The sequence below is a fragment of the Alosa sapidissima genome, chromosome 4 (genome assembly GCF_018492685.1).
Source record: "Alosa sapidissima isolate fAloSap1 chromosome 4, fAloSap1.pri, whole genome shotgun sequence".
NCBI classification, from domain to species: Eukaryota; Metazoa; Chordata; class Actinopteri; order Clupeiformes; family Clupeidae; genus Alosa; species Alosa sapidissima.
The window spans coordinates 1,570,372-1,598,155 of NC_055960.1; the positions used below are offsets into that span (position 1 = coordinate 1,570,372).

A 27,784-nucleotide genomic window follows, 5' to 3' on the forward strand; every position below is an offset into this window, starting at 1 on the left:
GTTCACATGAAGTGTAATTCCCATTTCTTCTTGAAGCCCAAATAAATCTGAGGATGTTTATCGGACATGCTTGGTTTTTACTGCAGGTACGTTAATCTTGTAATATCAATAAGGACCTAGGTAATGTTACCGTTAGCGTTGGTTGAGTGATGGAGGCCCATTTGATTGATTGCATTTGTAGAAAACTATAAATGCGGTTATACCAAACAAATTGATAGCAGCACTGTTTGTATCTTTCGACTATCATTTATTGCACGTGCTACAAAATCATTCTGTGCAATGGAAGATTTACCAACGTTACACCGGTCTGATACAGTTTTGCCTATACATGCGTGAGACTGAGACGCCTGTTTATTTTGTTTTAAGTGCGTGCAGGGTGTGAGAGGGGAATCGATGTGCTTTGATTCCAGCTTGGTAGTTGTAGTCTGTGAAATTAAAAAGCACGTGTGTGTGAAGTATCCAAACAATGACACCTTCATTTCATTATGGCTGCTTTTAGCAACACACCTTAAGCTACTGTGTAGTGGGTCCCATTTAGAAGTGGCTACTTCATTCGCGCTTTCCTTGACTCATGGAGCTGCGTGAATGTTATTACAACTTTTCGCCACGATATGGCAGTTTAAGTCTGCTTGATACTGTAAGTCGTAAGCCATTGGTTTCCAAAGGAGATTTTATTTGTGTCGCCAGCATAGCCTATTGACAATTTATGTTGTAAATAGGCCTACCTTATAATCCTACCTGTAATTTAGGGAAGCTAACAGCTTTCTATTAGGATCTAGTTTGTTAGTTACAGTTTTGTCATAACTCCCTAATGCATTTTTGCATTTAGAATAGCCAGAGCGTGTATATCTCAATCTGAAAATTAAACAATATCGGGTGCCTATGGACTAGGCTGGGTGAACCCAGCCTGATCTGCCCGCTATTTATTTTTTGATTTCTTAAAAGATTGAGCTTGGTCTGATGAAAGCCAGACTAGCCATGGACCTCAGTTACACAATGCAAGGGAACATGAATCAGCCTATATTTGCACTAACAATAACGGACAAAAGCTCTTCAACTTTGGCCCGTTAAAATGTGTATGAACAGTCTAGCGACGCAATTCATCAAGGCCCATTTGGACATGTCAGTTATTTGCACCACTGGTTAGATGTAAAACAGCATTTCGTTTCAGACTACTGTTACTTAATTTGTGCATTAACAATAACGTTTCAGACTACTGTTACTTAATTTGTGCATTGACAATAAAGTATTACATGAACTAAAGATGACTAAAATCTTATGTAGAAGAAGAAACATTCACAAAAAATCCATCCATCCAAAAATGACCTTTGTTTTTGATAGCTGTTGAAAACGGCATGGAACTGAGAGAGATGTTTTTGTTTATAAATACATAAAAATAAATAAATAAATAAATAAATAACATTATGCTGATACCTTTTGCTTTTCCCAAATACAGTGTAGCCTACAGGTGTAAGTGACCTTTCATCAATCCAGTTGCAATGGATGAACTGTGATGAACTGCCCTACTTGTGATTGTTTAGAGATTGTAAACGTTTTATAACAATGCTACATCTTCTTTGGCTATTCTACAATCTATTCACCTTTTCAGCACCAGTAGGCTACTTACTTATTTTAAATATTTAAATTCAAATGAATCATTGAATAATCAGCATTAGTGACATTAAAGTTCAAAAACTCTTTTATTATTATTTTCACTGTTCAAATAATTGGCATAATAATCTATGATATGACCTAATATGCTAATATGTCAACACTTATTTCTTTGCGTTGATGTGCGACTATAGAGTTGATGAACTCCGGTGATATGCAAATTCCTTGCTGCAGACATTGCAGAGGACTTTATTTTCAACACTTTATTTTTTATCAACACCATCAGGCCATTTTTTTAAAGTAAATGTTCCAATCAATGATCCAGGCAGCACGTTTTCTTCTCCTTCATTTTACAGTCTAATTTTTACTGACTAGAACGGCTTGGGGTCAAAGGTCATACGGAATCGATTAATCTGCACTAATTTTTTTAATCAGTTATTTTTTCTCAAATTAATTAATCGAAATGAATCAGTTATTTTGACAGCCCTAATAGAAATACTTTGAAATTCCCTTTGAGTCGGATCTGCTCCACCTTTCCACCAAGTTTTGCAGAAATTGTGCCCATGTTTTTTTGCAATATTGTTGACAGAAACTATTTGTGTGGTGCAACCTGTTAAATATTAGTAGTTCATAAATTCCAACGTGGCAATTTAGGTTGAAACTAAACTATGGCACTTACGTTCAGCTTATGTACAAATGTAATGAATTGTAACGTAGCCTAACTTGTTCAATGGGCTGAGGTGCAGTGGCTGCAGGACTAAAGCGAGCGAGAGATGCAAGGGTGGAGAACAGCTCATGTGCTTGCTAGAGATTTTATTTTATTTTTTTTTTGAGGGGCCAGTACAAATGACCTCCGCGGGCCACCAATTGAAGACCCCTGCTCTAGATCATCCAGATTCCTAGGTCCTCATTTGTGCATCTTTGACTCACACCACTGTTTTTCTATGGAGTTTAGATCAGGGAACTGGGATGGCAATGGAAGAAACTTGATTTTGTGTTGAGTAAACCGTTTATTTTTAAATCTGGACATGTGTTTTGGTTCATTGACCTGCTGAATGATCCAAACATGACTTGATGTTTTTGATGTTTTGGCAGAGATTGATTTTCTTCAAATACATTTCTTTTTTCTTTGAGTTCATGATTCCAGACACCCTAATGAGGTTCTGAGGTACTACTGGGTCACGGATACATGCCAGGTGGGGCGCGAACTGACATTAAAAACAGGAGTTTTTTTTATTTATTTTTTTATCTGTAGCCTAGGCCCAGGTAGCACCCGATGTGCAATGGACGCACTGTGTTATTCATAGGGAAGCGCTCGTGTCAAGGCAGCTTAGTTAGTCCCGACCTGAATGAGATTTTGAACGAGGTTGTGAGAGTGGTGAATTTCATCAAGACCCGGCCCTTAAAAGCGCGTCTATTCTCCGCACTTTGCAAGGAGATGGGAGCTGACCAAAAGGCTGTACTGTTTCACAGGCAAGGTGGCTTTCTCCGAGTCGCCTCTTCTTAGAGGAAGAGCGCATGTTTGAATCTGCAAGCACGTTCACTAATGAACATTTCTTGACGAAGCTGGCCTATCTTAGCGATATATTTGGAAAGCTCAATGAGTTAAATCTCCAGTTACAAGGCAAAGACAAGCACCTACCTCACCTAGCAGATAAGATTACTGCATTCACCAAAAAACTTGAGGTATGGGACAGGCGCCTCGATCGCGACAGTATTATGCCTTTGAGAATCTGAGTGAAATCGCTGAAACGTGTGCCAGCTTACAGTCCCGCCTAAATTTACATTAATTTAAAATCAAACATCGCAGTTTATGTTAAATTCAGCATCTCTCATAATGTGATTGGATATGTTGCTGTCAATTCCCTACTCCATATACTAACCACCAATGAGAGTGTCTCTCGTATGAAAATTCCTGACACTTCCCACCTGAAGAATTAACGCAAGGCTTTGTCCGGTCTTCAGCCCCGAATGTTTAAAATGTATATAGCCCTGAATATCATTTTAAAAGTAGTCTGACAAAGCTTATTGTTTTGTGACACAGCTAAACACTGATACCTCATAGAACGTCTATAACATAGCCTAGGTGGTTGCAACTCACAAAAGTAAAGCAGATAGAAAGAACTCACGCAAATCTAGCCTACAACACGCAGACAGCTTAATGCGCAGGGGAGAGAGAGAGCGCGCGCGCACAGGTGCTTTATGATTGTTGTTGTTGAGTAGCATAGGCCTACTGTGCACAGTGCACTGACGACTGTAGCCCAAGGTAACCAGTTGTTGTAAATGAGAGGCAACCCCTTGTTTCAGATAGCCTGGACAACATGTTACCTGGGTGTTGCCTACGTTATTAATTAATGGTAGCCTACAATAGTTAATTGATTCGCGTAACATATTAGTTGGCTCAAAGAGTAGGGAATCAGGATGGAGAGTCACGTGTGTTTTGCTTTTGCGGGATCAAATCCAGTTTAATGCTAGCTTTCAAAACATATATTTTTTTGTCTTTTGTCCGAGTGGCTGTAATGTAGCCGAGCGCTCATGGCGTATGAAAAGCGACTTCAAACCGCCTAAAACAACTTGTTTGTGAATGTCTGACAACTGCTGCAGCACATGCACGCGCAAGGAAACCAGTAGGTGGAGAAACCAGAAGGCACACAACACCGGAACGATTTTAAGGCTATTTCGCATAGGCTACTTAGGGTACGTTCAGACTAAGTATAAGTATATATACTTTTTTGATCCCGTGAGGGAAATTTGGTCTCTGCATTTAACCCAATCAGTGAATTAGTGAAACACAAACAGCACACATTGAACACACAGTGAGGTGAAGCACACACTAATCCCGGCGCAGTGAGCTGCTTTTAGTGTCTGAGCATAGGGAATTGTTTGACATGACTTCACAACTTTACCATAACATACCAAAAGCAATAGCCAGCGCGAGTTTTCTCTCCCGCGACATTTTGTACCCACACGTAACGTTAGTCACTTTGTCTATCGGAAAAAGACGCTTCCGGCTGCTTTTTGGAACAATTCGATGGCAGCTTTTTTTTCCAAACTGAAAAAGCGGTCTGCACAACTTCTTGTGCCAGAAAAAGACGCTAAGTCTGAACGTACCCTCAATGGTGCTATTTCACACGCATTATAGCGACCCCCGGGCGGGCATCAGACATTTGTTCCCAAGGGTCTATGAATTGTTAATCCGGTCCTGCCCCCAACGAACGCAACTTTCCACCTCTGAGACAGCTTAAAAGAAGTCTAGAGGACTGCTAACTCACTAAGACCTACTTACTGTAGGCTGCGCAAAACCACAGGCCTTTTTTTTGGGCAAGCCTGCATTCGAAGAAGGCCTTCTGTTGAAGAATTGTATATAAATCCTGCGCTAACAGTAATCGTCCTACCCCCCGCTACCACAGCTGTGGATAGTGTGGCATGACGTCTTGAGTTAATGCATTAAACATTGTTTGCTGGTAACCAGCCACAAATAGCCTACAGATTCTTGCGTGCGTACATTCTCTATTCTCTCCAAAATGTGCCCGTTCTATAGGCTGGCCAAGTGCGTAATTCTGCGGCATAAAGCAGATGTATTTGTTTATTGTACAGAAAAATAAAAATAACCTGTCAAGCAGCCAATTGACTACATTGCAGTAAATAAGTAGGGCAAATTACGAAACCAAAACGTGGGTCAGAGTTTTTTTTGGTGAAACAAGCTCACAGCCGAACGAGTCATAGCACTGAAGGGAGAGGCAACTGGCATGTGATCTCCCCCCGGACCAATGGATGTACAAGTTTTCTCCTGTGCCTACGATATTTAATCCAGTGTTTTGTCAAGTTCCAAAATGCTATTCGTTTTAACGAATTTTTATGATAGTATGAAGTACTTTTTGTATAGGGTATCTTAATTGCTTTATACTCAATACTTGACCAATGGCTATTGCATCTGTCTATTGAAAGTGAGAATGTGGCATGTGATCTACTGTGTAGGCTTCATAAAATAAAATAAACAGATTGCTAATGGCCTACAAGCTGATCTGGGGTGCGTTTCCCGTACAACTACGGAGGTTAGCTTTTTACTAACAGGATGCATCGTTCAACTAACCAACATGTAAGTTACGACCGTTTCCCAAAACTGTCGTACTTACATAGTACTGTAAGTTTGGACCATGATAGTTTCCAAACTTCAGTAGTCTGGACTAAGGTGGTTAATGACGTTTAGTAGCACGTGAACGGGCACCTGCACATACTTCTGTGGCGCATTGCGTTAAGGCCGGCAGATGACAGCCGCCGTTGCACAGCAGTTACCAGTCCCCTGTCCAAGAGTTCGAATCTGGGTTAAGATTTTGACAAAAATATTGACATCGTTGTTTACCTAAGTTTATCTTTTGTGCAGATCATATTATCAAAATCAGAATCAGCCTTCTTGACTTGGTTTGCGTAAACTAACAAGGACCCCCCCCCCCCCCCCCCCCCCCCCCCCTCCATGAAAATCAAAGGCTACATAATCTCAGTTGACTCGTCAAAAAGTGCGCACCACCTTATTATATTATCTGCAGGTGTGTGACTTTTACTTACGTGCACATGGCTGGAAATTGACTTTTAATTTATGTATTTTCTGCCTTGGGCATTTTAAAATATGGATGTATGGTGGTTAGACGTGTAAATATCAATTAGAAACCTAAATATATTTATAATTATTCATTTGCAAACAAATAACTGGCGTCAGTGACGTCTTTGACATGAAGATCCCTGGAACTATGCTTCTACTAGCATTCTACCACAGGTCGAGAGGTGTAGTTGTAACTACTTTACGATAGTGGTTGCGAACGTTCGTTGCTACTATGGTTTTGGGAAACACTAACGTAGTGTAATGATGCATTGGACTATGTAAGTTCCAAATATGAATGTAATTCTGCGGCATAAAGCAGATGTATTTGTTTATTGTACAGAAAAATAAAAATGACATGTCAAGCAGTCAATTGACTACACTGCAGTCAAGAAGTAGGGCAAATTAATTTACGAAACCAAAACGTGGGTCAGTTGTCTAAGCCTCTATAGCGTAGCCTGTTAAAAACGTTGCAGAAGCCTACCCAAGGCTACAGATTAATTCTGAACAGTTATTTCTCTACTGGCTCAATTATCACACCATTGTTTTGATTTGCGTAGTTGCGTTACCCCAACACTGACAATAATGTAGACAGCAAATTTCGATTTTTGTTACCACCGTGTAGTCAAGCCTTAACCCTTAGAACCCTAAGCTGTTTTTAGGGCATTTTCACAACCTTTATTCATAAGGATTTATTCTGGTCATTGTAAGTGCCACACACACATATTATATATTGTTTTTTTAGGCTATCCAGATCTACCATTATTTCATGTATTAGTACTAGCATTGATTTTATTTAGATTTTTAAAGAATTAAAATATAAAAAGTGTATTATAAAAATTATTATATTTCGATATGTATCTCACCACAGCAAGCTCATAGCTCTACATGCATTTCATGTGTGTGTAGGGCAGACTGTCCTGAATCGGGCAATATAATTACCATGTTGGTGGGATACTCTGGGGCTGAGCAATTTACAGAAATATGTGTGTGATTTACGGAAATAAATGCCATTTTTTTATTTAGTGATGAAAAATGACCTTTCTGCGCTCCATATCTGTGACACGAACTGATCTGACCTGATTTGACCCAAGTTTGCGTGTTAGCATGTGTGGTGTATGCACTCATAATGATTCTCAACTTTTTACTGCATTGCCATGAACAAAGTAAAGGCAAAAAAGGTGTTTCTTTGTTGAACAAATTGGGATGCAATGGTGAGCCTTGAATTGGATGCCATGCAGGAATTTGCTAGGATCTCAAAACCGGATTATGAACATGCTTTGCCATAGAGAAACATACAATAGCGTTGGATTATAAACATGCTTTGCCACAAAAACAGACAAAAAAGTCCAGCTATATGAAGTTATTATTTTGATGTCACTTCGTCTGTTTTATAACCCAGAAGGATGTACTTGGTATCAAATGATAGCTCTATGTCTCCTCTTTCATCTGACATGCATGGCATATATATCCGATCACAGGTCCGCGAGTAATTCAAACGAGAGTAATGGGTGTGCAGCGTTGGTTTGTGTACATGACGTTAATATTTTGCAGTCACTTCGTCTGTTTTTATAAGCCAGAAGGATCGATATCCATGGTACCAATGGATAGCCCTCTGTCCCCTCTTTCATCTGATATGCTTGCCATATCTATGCGATCACGGGTTCGCGAGTAATTCAAACGAAAGTAATGGATGCGCGAGTGAACGCAGAGAAGTATAGACTGTAAATATGATGCAATTTGATTTAATTTCATGATTTTTTTAAATTGTCATACTTGATCGTACAGACAAGTGCGTAGTCTCTTTGGAAAGCCCCACTTCTTCTCTGTCATGCAATAAAGGTTTCATCTCGCTGCGATGAACAGTCGCGGAGCAATGTAACAGAGAAGTAAGGGTGTGTTTTTTGACGCACTTTGCGTCAATCGAGTTCTAAGGGTTAAGCTAATACCCAAGTAGCCTAAATTGAGGTAAATCAAGCTTTTTCAGAAGGGGCGGCAGGCAGAGCGATGTACAGTGGCAGAGGGACGCACAGTGGCTGAAAGTGGTACTAAAGCTTCACGCAGCTTCACGCCTCGTAATGCGCGACTGAAGTGGCCATTTGAAAGCGATGCCCACTGTACATCACATCCCTGCAAAGTTTATTTAAAAAATATTTCCCAAACAGCAGTGCTCAGTATGACTGGATTATGGATCCATTTAATGCAGCATGTTGGTATTTCATTGACTATATTGTACAATGCTGTAAAATATTGGCCTATGCCAATATATGTATGAAATATGTGTGTTTAATTTACAATGGCACATTATGTATTTATTTATTATTATATCTGCAGCACCAGCTGATTTTAACTGAGCTAAAGAGGATATATTTAGAACTTGCAGGCTCCATGTGGAGAGGAGCAGGGTCAGCTTTGTGCTTCCTGAAGTCTGACCACCTCCTTAGTTTTTTTTTATGTTAAGGGTCAGGACAACTCTACCAGCTGCTGCACCTGAAAATAACAGGAAAGGCTTTTGACCTGGCATGCTCTCTAAATACTCTATTAGCACATAAGTCACTTTTGAAGATTATTTGGGTGACTTGGTGACCTCAAAATTATACTTTTTCCTGCTTGGGGACAAGATAAACATGGGTCTTTGTCCAAGTCGGTTTTAACATTTCCAGTTGATTGGAACCTTTTAATTATTGTTTTAACTGTAAATATGAGCATTTTCAACAGAGTAGCTACTTTTTAATATCCCTTCGCTGACTTGCAAAGGTCAAAACACTTAACTGCGATTAGGAGAATTTAACACATTTTCTGTCTTTCCCATGTTAGAAAAATAACTAGGGGATTTGACCTCTGTGTCACTTTATTTTCATACATTCATAGTCATGGATTACTACTGAAAATACAGACACTGATTAGCTTAAAAATCTGTTGTATAGGACTTTATGTTGATATACCTTAATGAATGCATATTTGAGGCACCGATGAGACTCCGTGGGATGGTCAATTGAGTGATGGCACCCTTTGGGTTGTCAAGTGGGCGCCCTCCTTGGGTGTTTCGCTGATAGGCCCACAACACCTCCAGAGGGTTCAGCAGTGAATCCCAGCGTCCCAGGTTCACTCCCTAGATGCCATCAACTCACTTGAAGGCCCAGGCGGAGTCTTATCTCTTCATCCACAGCCAATGGCTTCACTTTTCAGCAGCCACGGAGAGGTCTTTGACTGCCTGCTGGTAGGCCTTCCCTCGCACTCCCATCTCCCGGAGTAGCCTGGATGTTGAGGTGGCTACTAACCCTCTGCAGCTTACTTCCACTGGGCACACCTTCACATTCCAGCCTTGTTGTTGCGCATCGGCTGCAAGTTCAGCGTACATCAGCCTTTTCCGTTCATAAGGCTCCTCCACTGCACTCTCCCAGGCCACGGTGAGCTCGATGATGTACAGTGGGTCCCAGTTAAGTTTGGACGGGTTCCTTCAGGAATCACGCACCCCATTTTCTCAGCAGAAATGGCACAAACTGCAGTTGACACAAACAACCACAAGGTGTCACTTTGGAGTTCTGCCACTACTATTTTTGATGCGACTTGACTTACTGCTTCCATGATGCAGTTTCCAAGTCAGTAGAACAATCAGAGAAAGCTGAGCCATTACCAAACATATATGATAATACAATAGCATGAGTTTATATATGTTATACCCTATTTGTCACGGTTACTTATAGATTTGATAGTGTAACGATAAGCGCATGAGACTTTCAGCGGGGGCAAGGGAACTTAAATTGATCACGGTAGTTTAAGCTTACACTTGACAAAACATTCTAATATGAAAATGTAGATGCAATTGTTGTAAGATGGTGCAGCTCCTTTAAGAAAGCATCGTGCGCAGGGATGGAGAGAGAGAAAGCGAGAGGGGATATGTGTGTTAGAACTTATATGTGTGTGGAAAAAGTATACGTGCTGTTGAGACTGGAGCGAGTCATATTCAAAATAATGCAAAAAATAAATCCGCAGATAAAACCAATTATCCTCATTCATTGCAACCGCAGTATGCCTGCTTGCCGACGTTCAAACGAAAAAGATATCAAAGCACCTTTTGCGTTTGAATGTAGCACGATTTTTTTTTAAAACAGCTAGACAAATGATTTAGCTAATTGATTATAGCCTGTACACCAGCAATTGTTGAACATTTACCTGTACAAGTACATTGACAGTAGCCCAGCCTAACAAGCATGTTGCATGTTGTAGGCCTACTGTAGAAATTTCACTTAAATTGCAACCGCAACACGCCTGCTTGCCGACGTTCAAACGACAGCGAAAAAGATATCAAAGCAACAAGAGGGTTGAGTCTGAATGACACGACTCATATTGCTCCTCATAACTGTCTATAAAAAAAGTGTTTTTTTTCTTTTCTTTTTGAGCACGTCCGAATCCCAGGACATAACGCACTGGACCTTATAATAGGCTCTAGATATAATACCAAAGGGGGCAGATAGGGGCCTACTGCACTTAAAACTTAAAAAGATTGAACGAAGCTTCCCGAAATTTGAAATTGCGATCAGTGACTGGCATCGGGTGAACAAAGCTTTTCGAAGTTGAACAGGCTATTAAAAACTATTTGCGCACCTCAATGTCACAGGAGAGACTGGGCTCTTCCTTCTATTAATTGAAAAAGACGTTATGCTACCTGCAAACTGGCCTATGATTTCATTGCTGAGTTTGCGGCAAATCAAGATATTGCGAGTCTGTGTCATTTATTTGTCCAATGTTAGCCTACAGACCAGTTTCCATAGTGCACATCTTATCAACAGTTTGAATGTCGTGTGTGTTTCTGCTCATTGACAAATACCGTTCAGCACAATGATTCATGCCCAATTAATTTCCCCTGTTAAAGTGTTCGCCTTTGTTACACTATTTGGTTTCGTGATGTAGCCTATGATAAACACCATATGGCCAAATATGTGACTCTAAGCTAATGTTATAGGCTATACAATTTCCCCTCTTACAGACAAGCTGGTGTAGCTTATTAGACTAGGCTACTATTAAAATGCACCGACGGTAGCCTTGGCTATGTGTAAAGTAAGCTATCGCATGATTTCATGCACGTAAGTTCATGCATCTGTCAAGTTCTCACAGGGCCTCGCACCCCCTTGCGACGGCCCTGCAGCTCCTCCTAAGACAGCGAGGAAAAAGTTAAAATACACGATAAACCCGGAAGAAGTTAACAGGTTTGTTTCGGTCCCGGTGATTATTGTGAAATTATGCAAACGACAGCCTTTTCAAGGCATTTCAAGGAAGGAGTCGTAGCATGCAAGCTCCCAAATTGACCCAGTAGCCTACAGAAGGCATCAATAGCCTAAATTGTTGGGACTGGGGAGGGTCATGCGTTTTTTTTCTCAATCACCTTGGAGGGTCATAGAAAAATTTCTTCCTGGCGAGGGAGGGTCTTTTTGACTAACGCTCCCTTCATATATCTCTGAGCTTTTAATATCTTATCAACCACAAAGGAAACTTAGATCATCCAATTCTAATCTTTTAATCATACCCAAAGTGCTCCACAAACAAAGTGGAGAAGCTGCTTTTATCCATTATGCCCCCAAACTATGGAACACCCTGCCTCTGTACATCAAGCAGGCGAGTTCAGTAAATATTTTTAAAAAAGATCTGAAAACATACCTGTACAGGAAAGCTTTTAGTTAACTCATCTTATCCTGTAGACTACTTTTTCAGATTATTCTACATCTGCTACTATTGGAGGGCGCAGCCAGCCAGGAGCAGGTGGGCTCCCCCTATTAAGTCAGGTTCTGCTCAAGGTTTCTTCCTGGAATATGGGAGTTTTTCCTTGCCACAGTTGCCATATGGCGTGCTTGTGGGGGGTAAGAGGGTTAAGGCTGCCAGTCTTATGACGTCATTTTCTATATTTTTGATATGTTGCTGAGTGGATCATAAACAGCCCCAGCAATGAAGAAAAGTGATTGATAATGACTGACTGACTATTGTGTTACATGCTTCAAATGTAAAGCACTTTGAGCTGCATTCTGTGTATGAAAGGTGCTATACAAATAAAGCTTATTATTATTATTATTATTATTATTATTATTATAAAACTCCTCCGGTAGCCCCTGAACAGTCCCTAATTGATTATAGCCTGTAGGCCTACACCAGCAATTGTTGAACATTTACCTGTACAGGACATTGACAGTAGCCCAGCCTAACAAGCAGATGTTGCAAAAGACATCAAAAGACGCAATTAATCAGAAATAAATAATGTAATCTGCATCGCTTTATTTAACAAACTGCAAGCAACAAGAGGGTTGAGTTCACTGTGAGGCCAAACCCAAGAGCAGAGCCTACCTGTTAAGGCACTCGATAGGCTATAATGAGCTGTGTGCGCCTGGAAAGACAATAGAAGATGCTTTCTGAATAGCACAGCGAAGACGGCTCTGGTCATCCCATACCCTCCCCCCACTTCCTGTAGCCTACCATTATGACTTGTTGCCGTTTTGGAACATTAAGCTTTTTCACGTTAAGCCCCCCTCCCCCACCCCATTCTTTCACAAGCAGTGGGGGAGCGCGGGGCACAAAGTAACATTTTTTGGTAGACAAAGGAGGGTTCTCCGCGCTTCTGTCATTTGGCCACAATCCGATGCAACCAGGCCAGGACAGATATTTTAGAGTAGGGGTGTCAAACTCATTTTCATAGAGGGCCACATCATTGAATTTATAGGTTACTGAGGGCCACATAATCGGCGAACATGTGCATGGTGCAACCATGAAATCGGTATTGCAGTAGGCTATGGCTTATTCAAAATTGGTGTGAAATAATGGTCCTAACCACTTTAAAACAGTGTGGCTGAAATAAAAAACAAAAAGCCTACAACAGTAACATTTTCAAATGCAACTTCTAGGCCTACAGTATTAGTTAACAACTGATCAATATGCATTCATGGACTGACATTGATGAGAATAAACTGCAGTCAATAATGTGCATAACAATGTCCATAACACAGTGTGAGAGAGAGAGAGAGAGAGAGAGAGAGAGAGCGCTATGGTACGTACACCCACCCACCCCCACCCCCGCAAAAACAAATTTACGCGTGTACAATATTTGTCCGTTTCCCGGTTTTAGGTCCGTGCATTGCAAAAAAAGTAGCCTACATAGCATAACAATATCCACATGCAATAATACAACAACAACGTCTACGATGACCTATTCATTTGGACAAATTGATACAGCCCTATAGCTAAAGTTACCTTTAGTTTTGTTCTAGCGTACCGTGACGTCTGGCTTTAAACAGCTGTAATCTAACGTTCTGACAAGCACACCAATTGCCTACCTTGTTCTTGCCCATCTGGAATAACTCCTCTAGCTTTGCTGCCTCCATCCTTTCTGTTTTCGTTGTTTAAACTTGTGATATCCATAACTAGTGAATTAGCCCAACATTGTGTGCTGATAACCATATATAGATAGCCGAGTAAAAGAAAACAACAAGTAGCCTAGTTGTGCCTGCGTGCGTATTCTGTCTCCTGCTCAAACAAAATGTGTTCGCGTTAATTTTGATAACGTTCACTAACTTTACGCGATAGAAAATTGTAAATAGCCTGATGGCATGCAGCTAATGGGATACTATGCATAGTTGGGAAGGGATGGTGAGCCAATTTGGTGTGATACACATTACACACACACAAGGGAAGTTTTCTCTCGTTGTTGAGGGACTGACGTGCGGGCGGTTCAAAATCATCGCCTGCATATGGCCGTACATGGCCCGCGGGCCGTATGTTTGACACCCCTGTTTTAGAGAGGAGAGACGCCGGTGCAGCTCAGATGTCTTCTTAATTTTCTTTATTCTTTAGTAAAAGGTGCAGAACATTATTAAACTTTGACTAACGTTTCGATGTGTCGATGTTTTTGACTAACGAACATCGAAACGTTAGTCAAAGTTTAATAATGTTCTGCACCTTTTACTAAAGAATAAAGAAAATTAAGAAGACATCTGAGCTGCACCGGCGTCTCTCCTTCTCTCTAACACTTTTTGGTTTTGGCTAAATATTTCTAAAATCATTTGAGTTTCACTAGTCACATGTTTTAACAAGCAACACTTGTTATTGAACTAATAACAGACGTGTGTCGAAAATTTACTTTATTTTCCATAGCCTACGGAGAAATAACATATGCCGAGTCTAACCAAGGTCAATCTTTCCAAAAAAGCCCTCAAACCTGAAAACACATGAGGCAAAAGTGCAAAACTTTACAAAACTAACTAAACTAACACAGGCATATTTTTGTATTGCAATCATTGTAGCCTACAGTTGTAACAGCGCGTAACAGTCGTTTTATTCGCTCATTATAAAGAACGTTTAACGTGTCCTAAAAACAGCTATCAATTAATCACCAAACGTCTTATAAACAAGTATTGCCAGGAGCAACACCTTGCAAAAAATGATAACAATAGGCCTAGGCCTTTATATGGCTCTGCTCCTGCCTAGATTCGAACTCAGAACTGCCTGAAAGTTACAGACCTGTTCTGGAAATACGTGCATTAACCCACTCTACCGTCAGACAACGCTATCTGCTTCGAGTAGGCCTATTAGGTAGGACTGTAGCCTACACTGGTTGCTGTGGCACAGTCTTGAGTGACCAAATTCGTTTTTCCTTTGTCATATGAATGCTGTCATTTTGTTAACATTACTGTTAAGGAGATGCTGTAGGCAAAGTCTATATTTCAACCTATAACTATATTTTCAAGTATAGTAAAAAAATCAGAACTATTCACAAGGTTTCTGGGCAGCATATTTATGTTCCGTTAGCAAGCGAAATTCTCACGACTACCGACAAAGTAGCCTACTGCCAGCTGACGAAGCTCTCATTTTAAACTTACTGAGAGACAGGCACTGTACAATCAAGAAATCTTGCCACTGAATCCAAAACTATGTTTAACATTATGTACAAAGCGTAGGCTACAGTGGACTAGCATGTTGCAGGGGCTGCTAAAAACACAGAGAAACACACTGAAAACTCGGCCAATCACAGCCCTTGCTGTCGAATGCGCCGTCTGGTTCGACCGGGGAACGCCACAGCGGACTATGCTGCCCCCAAGCGGCTGCAGTTGTACTTACATTTCACCCAGCTTCGTGAATCACCTTGATCGTGAATGAAGTGTCAATTTTTAACTGGGACCCACTGTATACAAGCTTGAGTGAGGCTGACCACAGAACAAGGTCTGGTCGCATGTTGGTGGCTGCGATTTCAGCTGGGAAGCAGAGTTTCTTGCAGCAATAAATAATATAAACATATATCACACACAGAGGTGGAAAGTAACGAAATACATTTACTCACGTTACTGTATTGAGTAGTTTTTCTGTGTATTTTGTATTTTTTAAGTAGTTTATAAAATCGGTATTTTAAATTTTACTTGATTACATTTTGAGCGAAGTATTGTACTTCGCTACATCAAAAATCCCATCCGTTACTTGAGTAAACAAAAAAAGTTAAGACTAACGAAAACAGAAAGGGAGAGAAAAGTAATCCCGCCCTAAACCACTAGCCTAGTGATAATGATCAGCATGTAGCCTACAGCAGGACATGAATCAAGCTGGCGCCATGCAGTCTTTCTGAAAGTGATGGGAGATGGAGCTGGATCACAAAATGCATCAGATTACATGTGTAGCCTAACCTATGAAAGTGTATTTTCCGCTATTTCAATGGGTTGTCTCAGTTCGTTTTAGCACTAATGAGAGCGGAGATATTCAAGCAAACACCATGGGATTTCGTGTTTTGACGTTTGTGCTCACCTTTCTTTGGAAAGAAGTTTATTAGCAGTTGTTTCCCCTCGTTTTGATGTCTCTCTTTTTAATAACCTGACTTGGCTTTCTTGGAGAAAGACATTGCACCAGCAGCACAACAATTAGCGGTCCACTACTAGCGATGCTCAACTAAATAAACAAAAGATAGACTACCTTATGAATCGTGAAGGCGGACTAAACCATTTAGCTCTTTGGCAAGGGAGAGTGAGAGTGACCTTAGACAGTTTTCACTGTTTTGTATACAGAATCCAGTCAGTCAAACTTTAAATTTCGTCTGACATTCATTTTGACATTTAATTTTGAAGTTAAAATATTCAGGTAAAATAAATATATGGTGGACATATAGTCATATATATTTTCAGTAATTAACTTAAACTTCCAGTGAGTCTATTCGAAATTTTCACCACACATTATATTAACACACATATAAAAAATCCAAAACATAAGAGTTATGTGTATTAAAGTGGAATGACACAGGAAAAAAGTATTGAACGTGCCTACTGAAATTTCTTCAATACTTTGTGGAAAAGCCTTTAGACAGCTTCAAGACATTTCCTGTATGACAAAAGGTATTAGTCACAGTATCAGGTGTGATTTTGGTCCATTGTTCTAAACAGATTCCAGGGGTCCCTCTTGTGAATCCTGATATTTAGTTACTTCCAGAACTGTTTAATTGAATTTAATTGAATTGGCTGCCTTCAAGTCTTTCTGGAGCTTTCTCCGAGTGGTCCTTGGCTCTTGGAATTGACTATCCTTCTGACTCCCTGGTCAGAAATATTGCGTGGCCGGTTGATGATGCAGTGATGTTTCTTCCACTTGCAGATAATGGCTCCCATGCTGCTTACTGAAGATTCTGAAGTTTTGAAATGCATCTGTAACCAGTTTCATTGATATGTTTTGCAACAATAAGGTTGCAAAGGTCTTGGGAGAGCTTTTTGCTTTTATCCATCATGAAATGTTTCTTGTGTGACACCTTGGTAATGAAAAACCTTTTTATAGCCCATCAATATGTAGGCTACTAACCAAGCTTATATTAATTTGCACAGATAGAAAGGATAACTACTCTAACTACTTACAGATTCCAGCTCGTTCCTTCCCTTTCCTTGCCTTAGTGCTTTTTCTTAGCTTGTTCAATACTTTTTCCCTGTGTTATTCCACTTCATTACACATGACTACTTATGGAGTTGTTTGGATTTTTTATGTGTGGATTACCTGAGTTATTAATGCCTGGTGAAAATGTTGTGCCCCCTGTATTCCACTTTTCAAGGGCCCTCTCCTCCATTGGGGCCCTATACTTCCCACTCTCCCCCCTAGTTCGACGCCCCTTTAATCTGCTGAACCTTCTGCTCATTTCCAAATATAAAAAAACTCTCTGCAACTCAACATTAGCCTGCCTGCCTCAGCTGCCTGTGAGGGGCTTTTCAGTTGTGCTGGATTACTGTTCATTGCAAAGCGACGCAAGGATGAGTGCAACTAACTTTGAAAATCAACTACTGCTCAAACTTAAAGGAGAACTCCGGTGATTTTTCACATAGATCTCCATTTCTCAACGTCACCGAGTACTGTCGGTATGAACAAAACTGAAACAATCGGTTTTACCTAGCTCGAGTTGCTGCAGCTACAGCGCTACACACTAGGAGCATGAACATGGCTGCCTTAGCTGCTGGCTGCAGCAACTCGAGCTAGGACCAAAGTCCTTTTCAGGCAAGTACCTCCACTCCACTCGGCGGCCATATTGCAAAACTTTTTGGGCACTTATCGTGCATCTATTTCGGCAGAAATGCGTGTGCGTAAGGCTTCACGACACCAATCTTGCTCCAGCAGCGAGATCACAACAGATGATTGGCACGATGGCACTCAATGTATTTTACAACACACCACATGATTGGCTCAATGTATTCACATGTCAACGTTTTGCTGCGGAAGGGTTGTGATATTTTGTATACAACTGACTAACCCCATGCATTACTATGGAGGATTTTTTGAGTGCTGTATCTCCTCATTAGAAAGTCTCTGGTAAAACTGGTTGTTCTGGTACCCCCCGCCCCCCCCCCCCCTATAAAAAAAGTAACTAAGTAACTTTTACTTAAAGTACATTTTAAATGAACTACTTTTTACTTTTACTTAAGTACATTTTCAGATCGGTATTTTAACTTGTACTTGAGTAATATTTCATCAAGGTATTGGTACTTTTACTTGAGTACAATATTTTCGTACTTTTTCCACCTCTGATCACACATAAACATACATACAAGTTAAAAAATAAATACAATTGGATATAGTCTCTGTTAAAGAGGTTGTAAACTGCATTGACTCTCGGCATAAGATTTTCTCTCACGGCACAAAGGGGAGTTGTTGTAAATAGTTATGGCAGTGGGCAGGAATGATTTTCTATAACGCTCCTTGCTACAGCGCAGTTGGAGCAACCTCCAGCTGAAAACACTCTGTTGTTTGACCAGTAGTTCATTCAGTGGATGTGAGATGTTGTCCATAATGTTAAGGAGCTTTTGCAACATCCTTCTCTCAACAACTAACTCTAGGGGTTCAAGTGTACTTCCAATTACAGAGCTACAACTCCAACTACATATCCTGGCGTCATTTTAGGGACCAGGAGAAGTTTTCCATTGAAGTAGGCTAGCGCATTTTAAAAGTAGGCTAGGCTTCCTATTAGACATTCTCTGGCTATACACAACACAGAACTTCCTCTCCCCTTATTCCCCCGAAATACATTAATTATATTCTATAGTGACACCTTATGAACGTCCCAGGTATTAACTAGGGGGCAGAAAAAGACTCGGACTATGCAGCACGGTTGAAACTGCATAGTCAGTCATCCGCTTTAAAGTCACGCTACCGTAAGGCTAATCATAGCTGTGCCCTCACACTATCGCACGTGACAATTTACTTAAAAAGGTGATTTTCTCCTCTTCTGGCGTATCGTGACAGGAGAACCATGGCAATTTTGGATGCGGTTATTTTAGTGATACTTTTTGCAATACCCTCGATTTACCGCTGGAAAGCTTAGTTTATGGCTGTTTGTGTGAGTACAATAACTTAATTTTGTGAATTTTACCAAAGCGACTGGTTTCGGCTTGCAGGGTCACATATCATCAAAAAGTTAGTTTATGTCAGTAATTCCATTCAAACAAATTGTTGAATGTCAAATAAAAAGTGACAGCCCTAAAACATGGGGAAGCAGCTTTTGCCCCAACTGTTATCACTTAAAAGTAAACTTAAAATGATTTACTACTAATGTGCTATATAAATATACTTGTAATATAAGTGCAGTTCAGCAGTTTGGCATATATCGAGAAAAAAAAAGAAGAAAAGGAAAAGAAAAAAACAACTCTGAAAAACATCTGTTCACAAGAATTTTTAGTACTCCAACATCTTTCCTTTTAAGTAAACTTCCCCAATCATCATATACAAACACACAAACACCCCACTCTTACCAAAGTCCAAACAGTCCATCCACAACAATTGCAAACAATGTTCAAGAGTCAATTGACAATGGACATCCAAAATAAATAAAGATAATCCAGTCATACATAGCAGCAATGGACCATTGAGTTATGGGTGCAGTGTACAAGTGCGCACATGTGGTTTTACAATGGCAGAGAGAGGGACAGAGATACTTTGTTTCAGTAGGAGAAAAAACGAGTGCGAGTAGTAGAAGCGGTAGACACACGAGCAATAGCGTCGGAATCCCAAACAACGCTAGTGTCACAAGTGAAGGACAGCAGACAAAATGTTAGGGTTCGGCAAAGGGAGGGACTATTTAGCGAGCAATAGCGTCGGAATCCCAAACGATGCTAGTGTCACGAGTGGAGGAGAGCACAGACAAAATGTGAGGGTTCAGCAGAGGAAGGGCCTATTTAGCGATTTAGCGTCGGATTCCCAAATTACGCTACTGTAAGTAACCTATGTTTGTTAGGTCCCACAGCCGCACAAGGATAGTACACGAACGTGCAGGCACAAAACGACAGTGAGTGCAGAGTGAACGAGTCACCTGATAGCCAGTTGAATGCCTGAGCAGCCAGAGGATAATTCACAAGGTATCCAGACAGGGAAGTTGCCAGCACTGGAAGTTACCACTCGTAAATCCATGGGTAGCGTTTTTAATTGAGTGAGCCTACCCCACACTTTTGCGCATCTAATTTAGCAAACACGGAGGGAGAACCTTTCACCAGGAATCCACCAAACATTCAGCTCTCCCCTAAAACAGGAAGTAACGTGTGCTATATTGGATGTAGGCCTGCCCCAGTCAAACAACAGCAGCCAATGACATTTCCTCAATCAGACACACTGGAAACGTGAGGAGGAGGCAAAGGAAGAGAGATTCAGGAAATCTTAGACAACAGGTTTTAAATAGAGAAATAGCAAGGTTGAGGTATAGACGTTGACAAAGAAATAAATTCTAAAAGGAGCATGTCTACTCTGGAAGACTAATAGTAAAAATACTTTCATTAGTCTGTTACACAGAAAGGGAAAAAATAGTGAGAAGCTTTAAGAACGGGCGGGCATGGTGAAGGCTCCACACCCACTACAACATGGAATTGCTCTGTAAGATTGTTATTCTTTGCCTTTCTTGCAGTCTGACACCTCCATTTCCTCTTTTTCAGATCATGCATGCCTTTTCTGTTGCTCCATTTGACCAAAACCTGTCCATAGATGGCCGCAGCCTTACTGATGACTCTGCTACTCTGGGTAGCCTAGGGGTGATACCAGACAGCATCATCTGCCTGAAGGTATACAGTTAAGATAAAGTATCACAGAGAACATTCACAAAAGCCCTAGAATTAGTATGAAGCGAATTAAATAGAGATCTTGTGATTTTAGCCTATACATCTATACCCACTTATTTAAATCATAATTTAAGAGGCAGTGCAAGATAGGTATGCATATCTGTAATTGGAGAATGCGCCCCACAGAAGCATTACTCGAGAAGTAGAAGTAAAAAGAGACATTGAAAACTGATAGTAGAAGTTAAATGAATAGACAGAATAAAGCAAAGACAGAACATTTTGATAGTAAATGAATAAATAAAAAAGCTTAAAATCATATATCTATATATTTTCATAGGACATGATTGGATTGTAGGATTCTCAGTGGCTAAATTAAGTCAATATGTGAAGTGTGAGCACAAACCTGACACATTTGTTTTCAGCTCATGCTTATTAGTACATGTGTGTTCTTTTTCTGACGTGTTTATCAGTCATCTATTGTACATAAAACTGAGATAATCAAGTTGGTCTGTTTGGATATCATAGAAATGTGTTAAATCAGTCTTTAGTCATGGCTAATCCAAGAAGTTCTGGTCATTTGTTTTTACCAGTTGTTTTATCATATGATGCATGACTGAATGAACAACTTAATTTGCTGTCTGTATGTTACATTAGAGGACGTTTGAAGAAGTAACACTACTTATTACTTGTGGTTTAATTTCAACTGTTTGATTACAATGAAATCTCTCTTTACAGGCTGATGAACCCTTAGCAGATTATTCAGCGATAGATGATGTTTACCAAGGTAAGATTAGAATTCCAGTGATATTACTGAAAATGTTTTATACATTGATTTGTATCCTGTAACTCAGTCTGACAAATGGGTTGCTTTACAGTGTGTTTGCCTGAGGAGGGATTTAAAGGTAAGATTATGCATTTGATAACTGTATCATGTTTTAGTTGAAAATAATGGGTCTGTTCTTCCCAAGTGTAAATTCTGTCATTATTCACTCACCCTTATACCAATAGAAAAAACGTTTTGCAGTATGAAGCCCTACAACATAATGTTCAGATTCATTCCTTGCAATAGCAGTGGATAATGTCAGTGTGTTTTGTCCCAGGGAAGTGGCCAAACAGTTGACTCTAAAAGAGCATTACCGTCACCCCAATGAGGTGTATTTTGGTGTTTACACAATCTGCCTGACCATGGATAAACAGCAAAATAAACTCCTAAAAGATAAAGCGGCAAACAGGTGATAAGGGGGCCAAGCATCTCAGAGTTGTGATGGGAATTGATTGGAATGTTGTTACATCAGACTTGGCTATACACTTAATGGCTTGTTTTATACTTGGTCTGAAGATCATTTTCAGACCAAGTATAAAAAGAATTGGACAAAAATTGTGGCCTGGATGATTTTGTAGCTTTTTAGTAAAACCCAATATGGTAGCCATATTGATTAGGTTGATGTCATGAGTTGGCAAGTCTTGGCCCTGGCATCTCACTACCAGGGAACTTGGCAACTATTTTAACGTAATAAACCCGTTTAGAAATCATTTGGATGGTTAAATGACCTGTTCCGGTGAAAATGGTGACTTTTCCCGCGTCCCCAGGCGGAAAACCAACCTTGCAACATTGCGACTACCGTCCCGGAAAGAGAAGTGAGAAACAAGAAACTTGTTTTAAATCGTGTTTCTTACCTTGTAACATCCACATTGTCTGCCAAACTTATGCTAACCGTTTTGCTAGCTTGTAAACAAATCCATGTGCTTTATCGTTACCTTTTTCCACAGTTTGAAATAGCATAATGCACAATTTCTCCAGCAGAGGCGGAAATCCTGCCAAGTTTCCCTTTAAGTTTTAAATTCCAACACATCAGCATGAGCTAACTTCCTGTCTGGTGGCTTTAACACAAATTTAGTTTGGCTGTGATGTGCAAACCATTTTGAAAATGATAAATCCAATTAGTAGCGCATGTGAGGATTGGTCTCTGTGAGGTTCTCTGGCCAATTTTGTGAGGACAAAATGTGTGACCTGTGATAACTATTTCATTAGGGCTGTAACGATATACGTTTCGTAACCGAAATCGCGACATTCATATCCACGATACTGTGTCGCGGTGTGAAAAGGCAGAATCGCGACACACCCTTTCTAGTGTTTCACGCAGTGCTTTGCAGCTTATGCGGCCGCAAAAGCAACCCTCTTCTCCCGCTTTACTTATCGGTAGACTACGATGTCCAAAAACAAATCAATAAATAAATAATAATTTCATACCTCTCCTTGCTTTCATTGTAGACTATGTGTGCAACTTTACCAAACAGTATAGAAGTAATATCCCTCTCCTTGCCCCGCTCTCTCTCACGCTCCCTCCCTCTCCTGCTCAATGAACACGCGCAACTTCAATAAAACATTCACAATCGTGAAAGCAAGGACGCATAGAAGACGACTAGCTAAATTACTATTAAATCCGCTTAGCATCATTAGCATGCTGCACATATTTGTTTAAAACTCTTGCATTGAAGTTGACTGATCATCTCAATACCAACGTTTCCCAAAAGGGCCTGTCCCAAGGAGAACAAGTATTACCTTGAAACTTAAACACACATGGGGAAACTGAACAGTCCAATCAGTAGACTATGATGGGCTAAGCTAGCCAACTATGCTACTTTTGTTTATGTCCAGGCTGAATTAAAGAGGTAGAGTTAGTAATAAAAAATAGTAGGCCTAGGCTATAGGCTAATCTGCATAGTGTGCTGTCATAAATATCAGTCATTCAGAAAAATATTTTTATATCAGGATATAAAATAATAGATATATTGTAATCCTCTGGTGTTCTAAGGGAGGCTATTAAAATTGTATTTAATAAAATGTCTAGCCCCCCCCCCCATAAAAAAAAAGAAAAAAAGAGATTTGTTTGGAACCGTGGGTCAAAAATCGTGATACACCAACCTCACAATTCGGTTTGTATCGTTACAGCCCTATATTTCATGTTTTCAATAAGATCCAATATGATAGAAATTGACTCCCCGAGCGCATCTGTTGATGCAGGCAGCTCACTGCGTCGGGATTAGTGTGTGCTTCACCTCACTGTGTGCTGAGTGTGTTTCACTAATTCACGGATTGGAATAAATGCAGAGACCAAATTTCCCTCACGGGATCAAAAGAGTATATATACTTATACTTACTTATACAGACTCCCATGGTGGAAGAAAGATGGATAATATAGCGGCAAGCAGCAATGAAGTCAGAGTTGCCATGGCAGCTCGATGCTACGTCAGACACATGGCACTAACAGCGAATTTCATGTCAAACAACATTAGATTTGATTAGATACAGATATTAGGATTAATTTAGCGGCTTCACCACCCATTTCAATTAGATGTGATGGTGAAATGCTTTTGAAACTAACAAAATCTGATTGATAACTTGTGTGAGGTTAAGTCTGATCCAAAGTTTGTGAAGAACAACCGGAGAAAACTTTTGAGTTTTCACCAAAATTCAATATATTTTTCGAAATCCATTTTCCTCTGCCATGCCTCCACGCATTTCTCTGTTCTCTTGATTGACAAATCGTCACTGGCTGTGATTGACCTGGGTAGGCCTCCATAGCATATAGCACTTGATACTTCCTGTCTCGGGCATCGCTGAATGTTTGCTGGTGATTCTCCTTCAAGTAATGAGACTAGGCTACTCTGTCATTGAACTAGTTTTTCTATGTCATTAGGTAAAATAGATGTTCAAAAGCACTGCAAACACTAATGATAGACATAACGCGTGAGCTAACGGGATAGTTACCTAGACGGAACTCTCAAGATGTAAAGGTTTGCCATTAGATTGTCTAGCTTATTTCGGAAATGTACTTAAACCCAACAGTATGGGTTCCATAGCCTTGGTAGGTTAGCAACACAAACTTGAGAGGTGCAAGTCAGCAAATCAACTTGACATCGCTACTCACTACTTATCACAACAGCTGTAGGTTAAAAGCTGCATGTGTGTGAGGAGAAAAGACATTTTATTATATATTTTTTATAGATATTTTTTGTCCTAGATTTTGGTATAGTTTACAGTGATGAGTTCTAAACCCATCCCCGGTTATAAAACGTAGTGAACTGTGGCTAACTGCATCAAGTGATTTCAGTGTGGAAGCATATACTGTACACAATGGTGTCTATCTATACAAAATATCAGAAAATGGTTTTGCATTAGGCTTATAGCCTAAGACTACCAAATTAATTAAACAAGAAAACTGCATGTGTCTTTCTTTCCTCCGATTGGAATTTATGAAATTACTGTGGAAAGGGAAAATTTTTTGGTTTTACTCATTTTGAGTAGGCCTAAACTGTTCACCAAAGGCCATCATTTCTGGCCCCATCTTGATAAAAAAAAAGTAGGCTCTGATTTAGCCTAGTCTATTGTATGACTTCAACGAGGTGATCTTTAGTATCGTTCTGTAGATTACAGGAGTGTTTCCCAAACCTTTTTTCTGGGGACCCACTTTTTAAAAATGACAGACTATCGCGACTACAGGCCGAGGCCACAGGTTCCAGTGTTTCCCACAGAATTGTATTCAATTTGTTGTGGTAGCTGACTTGGACAAGAGGGGGGGGGGGGGTGTATTAAGATCGTCTTGGTATAGTAGTTTTGAGTAATTGAGTGCCTGTCACTTTAAGACGTTCGTGAGGGAACCCTTGCAATTGTAACACAGTTAAAAGGCTGCTGATGTGTGGATGCAATTCATAACGTTTTCTACATAGTTTAAATAAAGGTTCGTACTTGTCCTTGGGACAAGCACTTTTGAAATTTGGAAAACACTTTTCCATTTTCATCGGGATTTTGCAAACATTCAGTGTCAGAGTCAATAAAATAAGCCCTTCAATGAAATTGACAAGCAGCTGTAAGTAGGCTAATCATGCTAAATTCGACATCCAGACAGTATTCTAACCTTAGCTTTGAGATACTGCTTGATTGCATAACTTAACTTAGTTTAGTCTCTTCAATGTAGCCTACTGTGTTACAATTGCAAATACTTGTCTATGTTATTGTCTTTCATGTTCTGTATGTGTCTTTCATGTTCTGTATGTTCCTGTGTATGTATGTATGTATTGTCTTGTGTATTGTCTTGTATTTTTAACTGGTGCACAGCACCTGGAGCAAGAAGAGCTGTGCACAGGGATTTTGACCTTTGTAGCTGTGTCTGTGTTTACGATTAGAAATGTCAAACAAATTTCGCCTACGTAGAACTCGATTGCACAGTTTGCATAGCCTACCGTTTTGTTCTTCTCCATAGTTTGATATACCAAAAATCCGAAGTACTTCCACATCGAACTCCTCAAGTTATTAGGGCCTATCACTCGTCTCTCTCATGTCGCACAGGTTGATCGCGTTGTCCTCCATTTTTTGGCAAAACACGAGCAGCACAGTAGCTGATTGAAACAGCTGTTTCCGGTGCGTAAAATTGGTGGGAATTTTCTTTTTAGCTTTCGCAATTCTTTTATATTCTTATATTTTTGTTTGTGAATTTTGTTACATCTATCCTTTTTGTTTAATTTGTTTAAAATTAATAGTGTACATATTTGGTTAAAATCGATTCCCTATTTTAGTTTTCGAAACTTGTGTTGTTTGGTCCAATCGATTGTGCAATTGATTTTCGAACGTAAAGTGACAGCCCTAGTCCACAGTGTCGCTCATTTCTGTGACGTCAATTCAGACACGCTATTAGCTCCCCACATTGGAGATAAGGCAGAGGGAGTAGAGATGCATACAAACTGTTTCATGGCCATGAATGGATTGTTTTCATGAAAAAACTCAACAACTAAAATAAGGTAGTAGTGGCGTTTAATCAATGACTGGAGTGTATCTTTTAGGTAAATGTCCTTTCCTCCAAAACATTTAATACAGGCCAAGTGGATAAGGACAGAATCAACATTTTGGGACGAACCATCTCTATTTAGATTTACATTAGGACTACGTTTGGGTAATTCCACTTACTGAACATTAGTTATTTTTCCCTTTTGTTTGATTGTTTGTTTGTTTCAGGCACAGGGCTCCTGGGACACTGAAAAAAAAACATCAGATTCTGGATTCATGTTCATGTCTTGATAAAAATTAGAATATTTCCAAGATTGGATGATAGGGTAATTTCTAAGATGGGAATTTCGATTTTATGTTTTTTATTATTTTTCATCATTGTCATTGAACTTTGACTGTAATGCCAGTTCTACAGATGTGTCTTTCATTGAGTGAACAGAGAAATTTGTTTTGCTTTTGTAAGACTAAAGTTGTTTTGCAAAGACATGCAATTGTCTCCATGAGTGATATGTGAAATCTGACAATAGCAATCCCTATCTTTTCACTTGAAGGAAAGGGTTTTGTGGGGAAATTACATGTTGTCTTCTAATTATCTTCTTAAGGTGACACATATGTTCTCTCCATCTTGATGAGTGAGATATGTTGAAGCATCCATGAGAAACTTAAATAATGAAAATGACCTTTCCTTGTATGCCTAAGATTCACCAGTGTATGGATGTGGGAGTTACATGCACTATGAGTAAGAACTTGAATGGTGTTAAAAGTGTTTTTGAAACAATTTACCTGCAATCTTGAACAGAGTGCAGAAGTTGGTGTGTAGCTTTCTTTATGATCTTTCTTATAAGCAATAAAATTATTCTTCCCTAAAAAATGTCCTGTTTTTTGAGCATTGTACGTTTTCACTAGACAGACTGCTTCTCAAATCACAGTTAAGATTGAGAGTGGGTCTAGAAAGGCTTCATTGACCTATGACTTCCAGGGACGTAACCAGCAGTGAAATTAAACTTAAATTGGTACATTCATCATCATCATCATCATCAACAACCAGTTTTTATTCAGGGAGAAATTGATTGAGCATCAAGCTCTTTTACAGCAGTGCCCCGAGTTTACAGAACATACAACAACAATAATCAAAATAACAAAACAAGAACAATGAAAAGATATAATATAAATAATAATAATAATATAAAAGGTTTATTATTCACCCCTTGCAAGTGACCTCACGTTTTGTTCGCGCCACAGCAAAATAGCCTAGTGGAC

The 27,784-nt window shown here is 39.8% G+C and overlaps 1 protein-coding gene across 3 annotated transcripts in view; it reads left to right on the forward strand.

The window, feature by feature from the left end:
- usp48 (ubiquitin specific peptidase 48) overlaps positions 1–27,389 on the forward strand; it is a 228,428-nt gene extending 201,039 nt beyond the window's left edge. For all 3 annotated transcript variants that reach the window (XM_042088884.1, XM_042088885.1, XM_042088886.1), the window contains 4 exons: positions 20,617–20,742; positions 21,475–21,523; positions 21,615–21,641; positions 26,753–27,389. In XM_042088884.1, coding sequence (XP_041944818.1) covers positions 20,617–20,742; positions 21,475–21,523; positions 21,615–21,641; positions 26,753–26,775 — 225 coding nt within the window. In that variant the 3' untranslated portion in view covers positions 26,776–27,389. The remainder of the gene's footprint in view (positions 1–20,616; positions 20,743–21,474; positions 21,524–21,614; positions 21,642–26,752) is intronic.
- Positions 27,390–27,784: the final 395 nt, after the last annotated feature.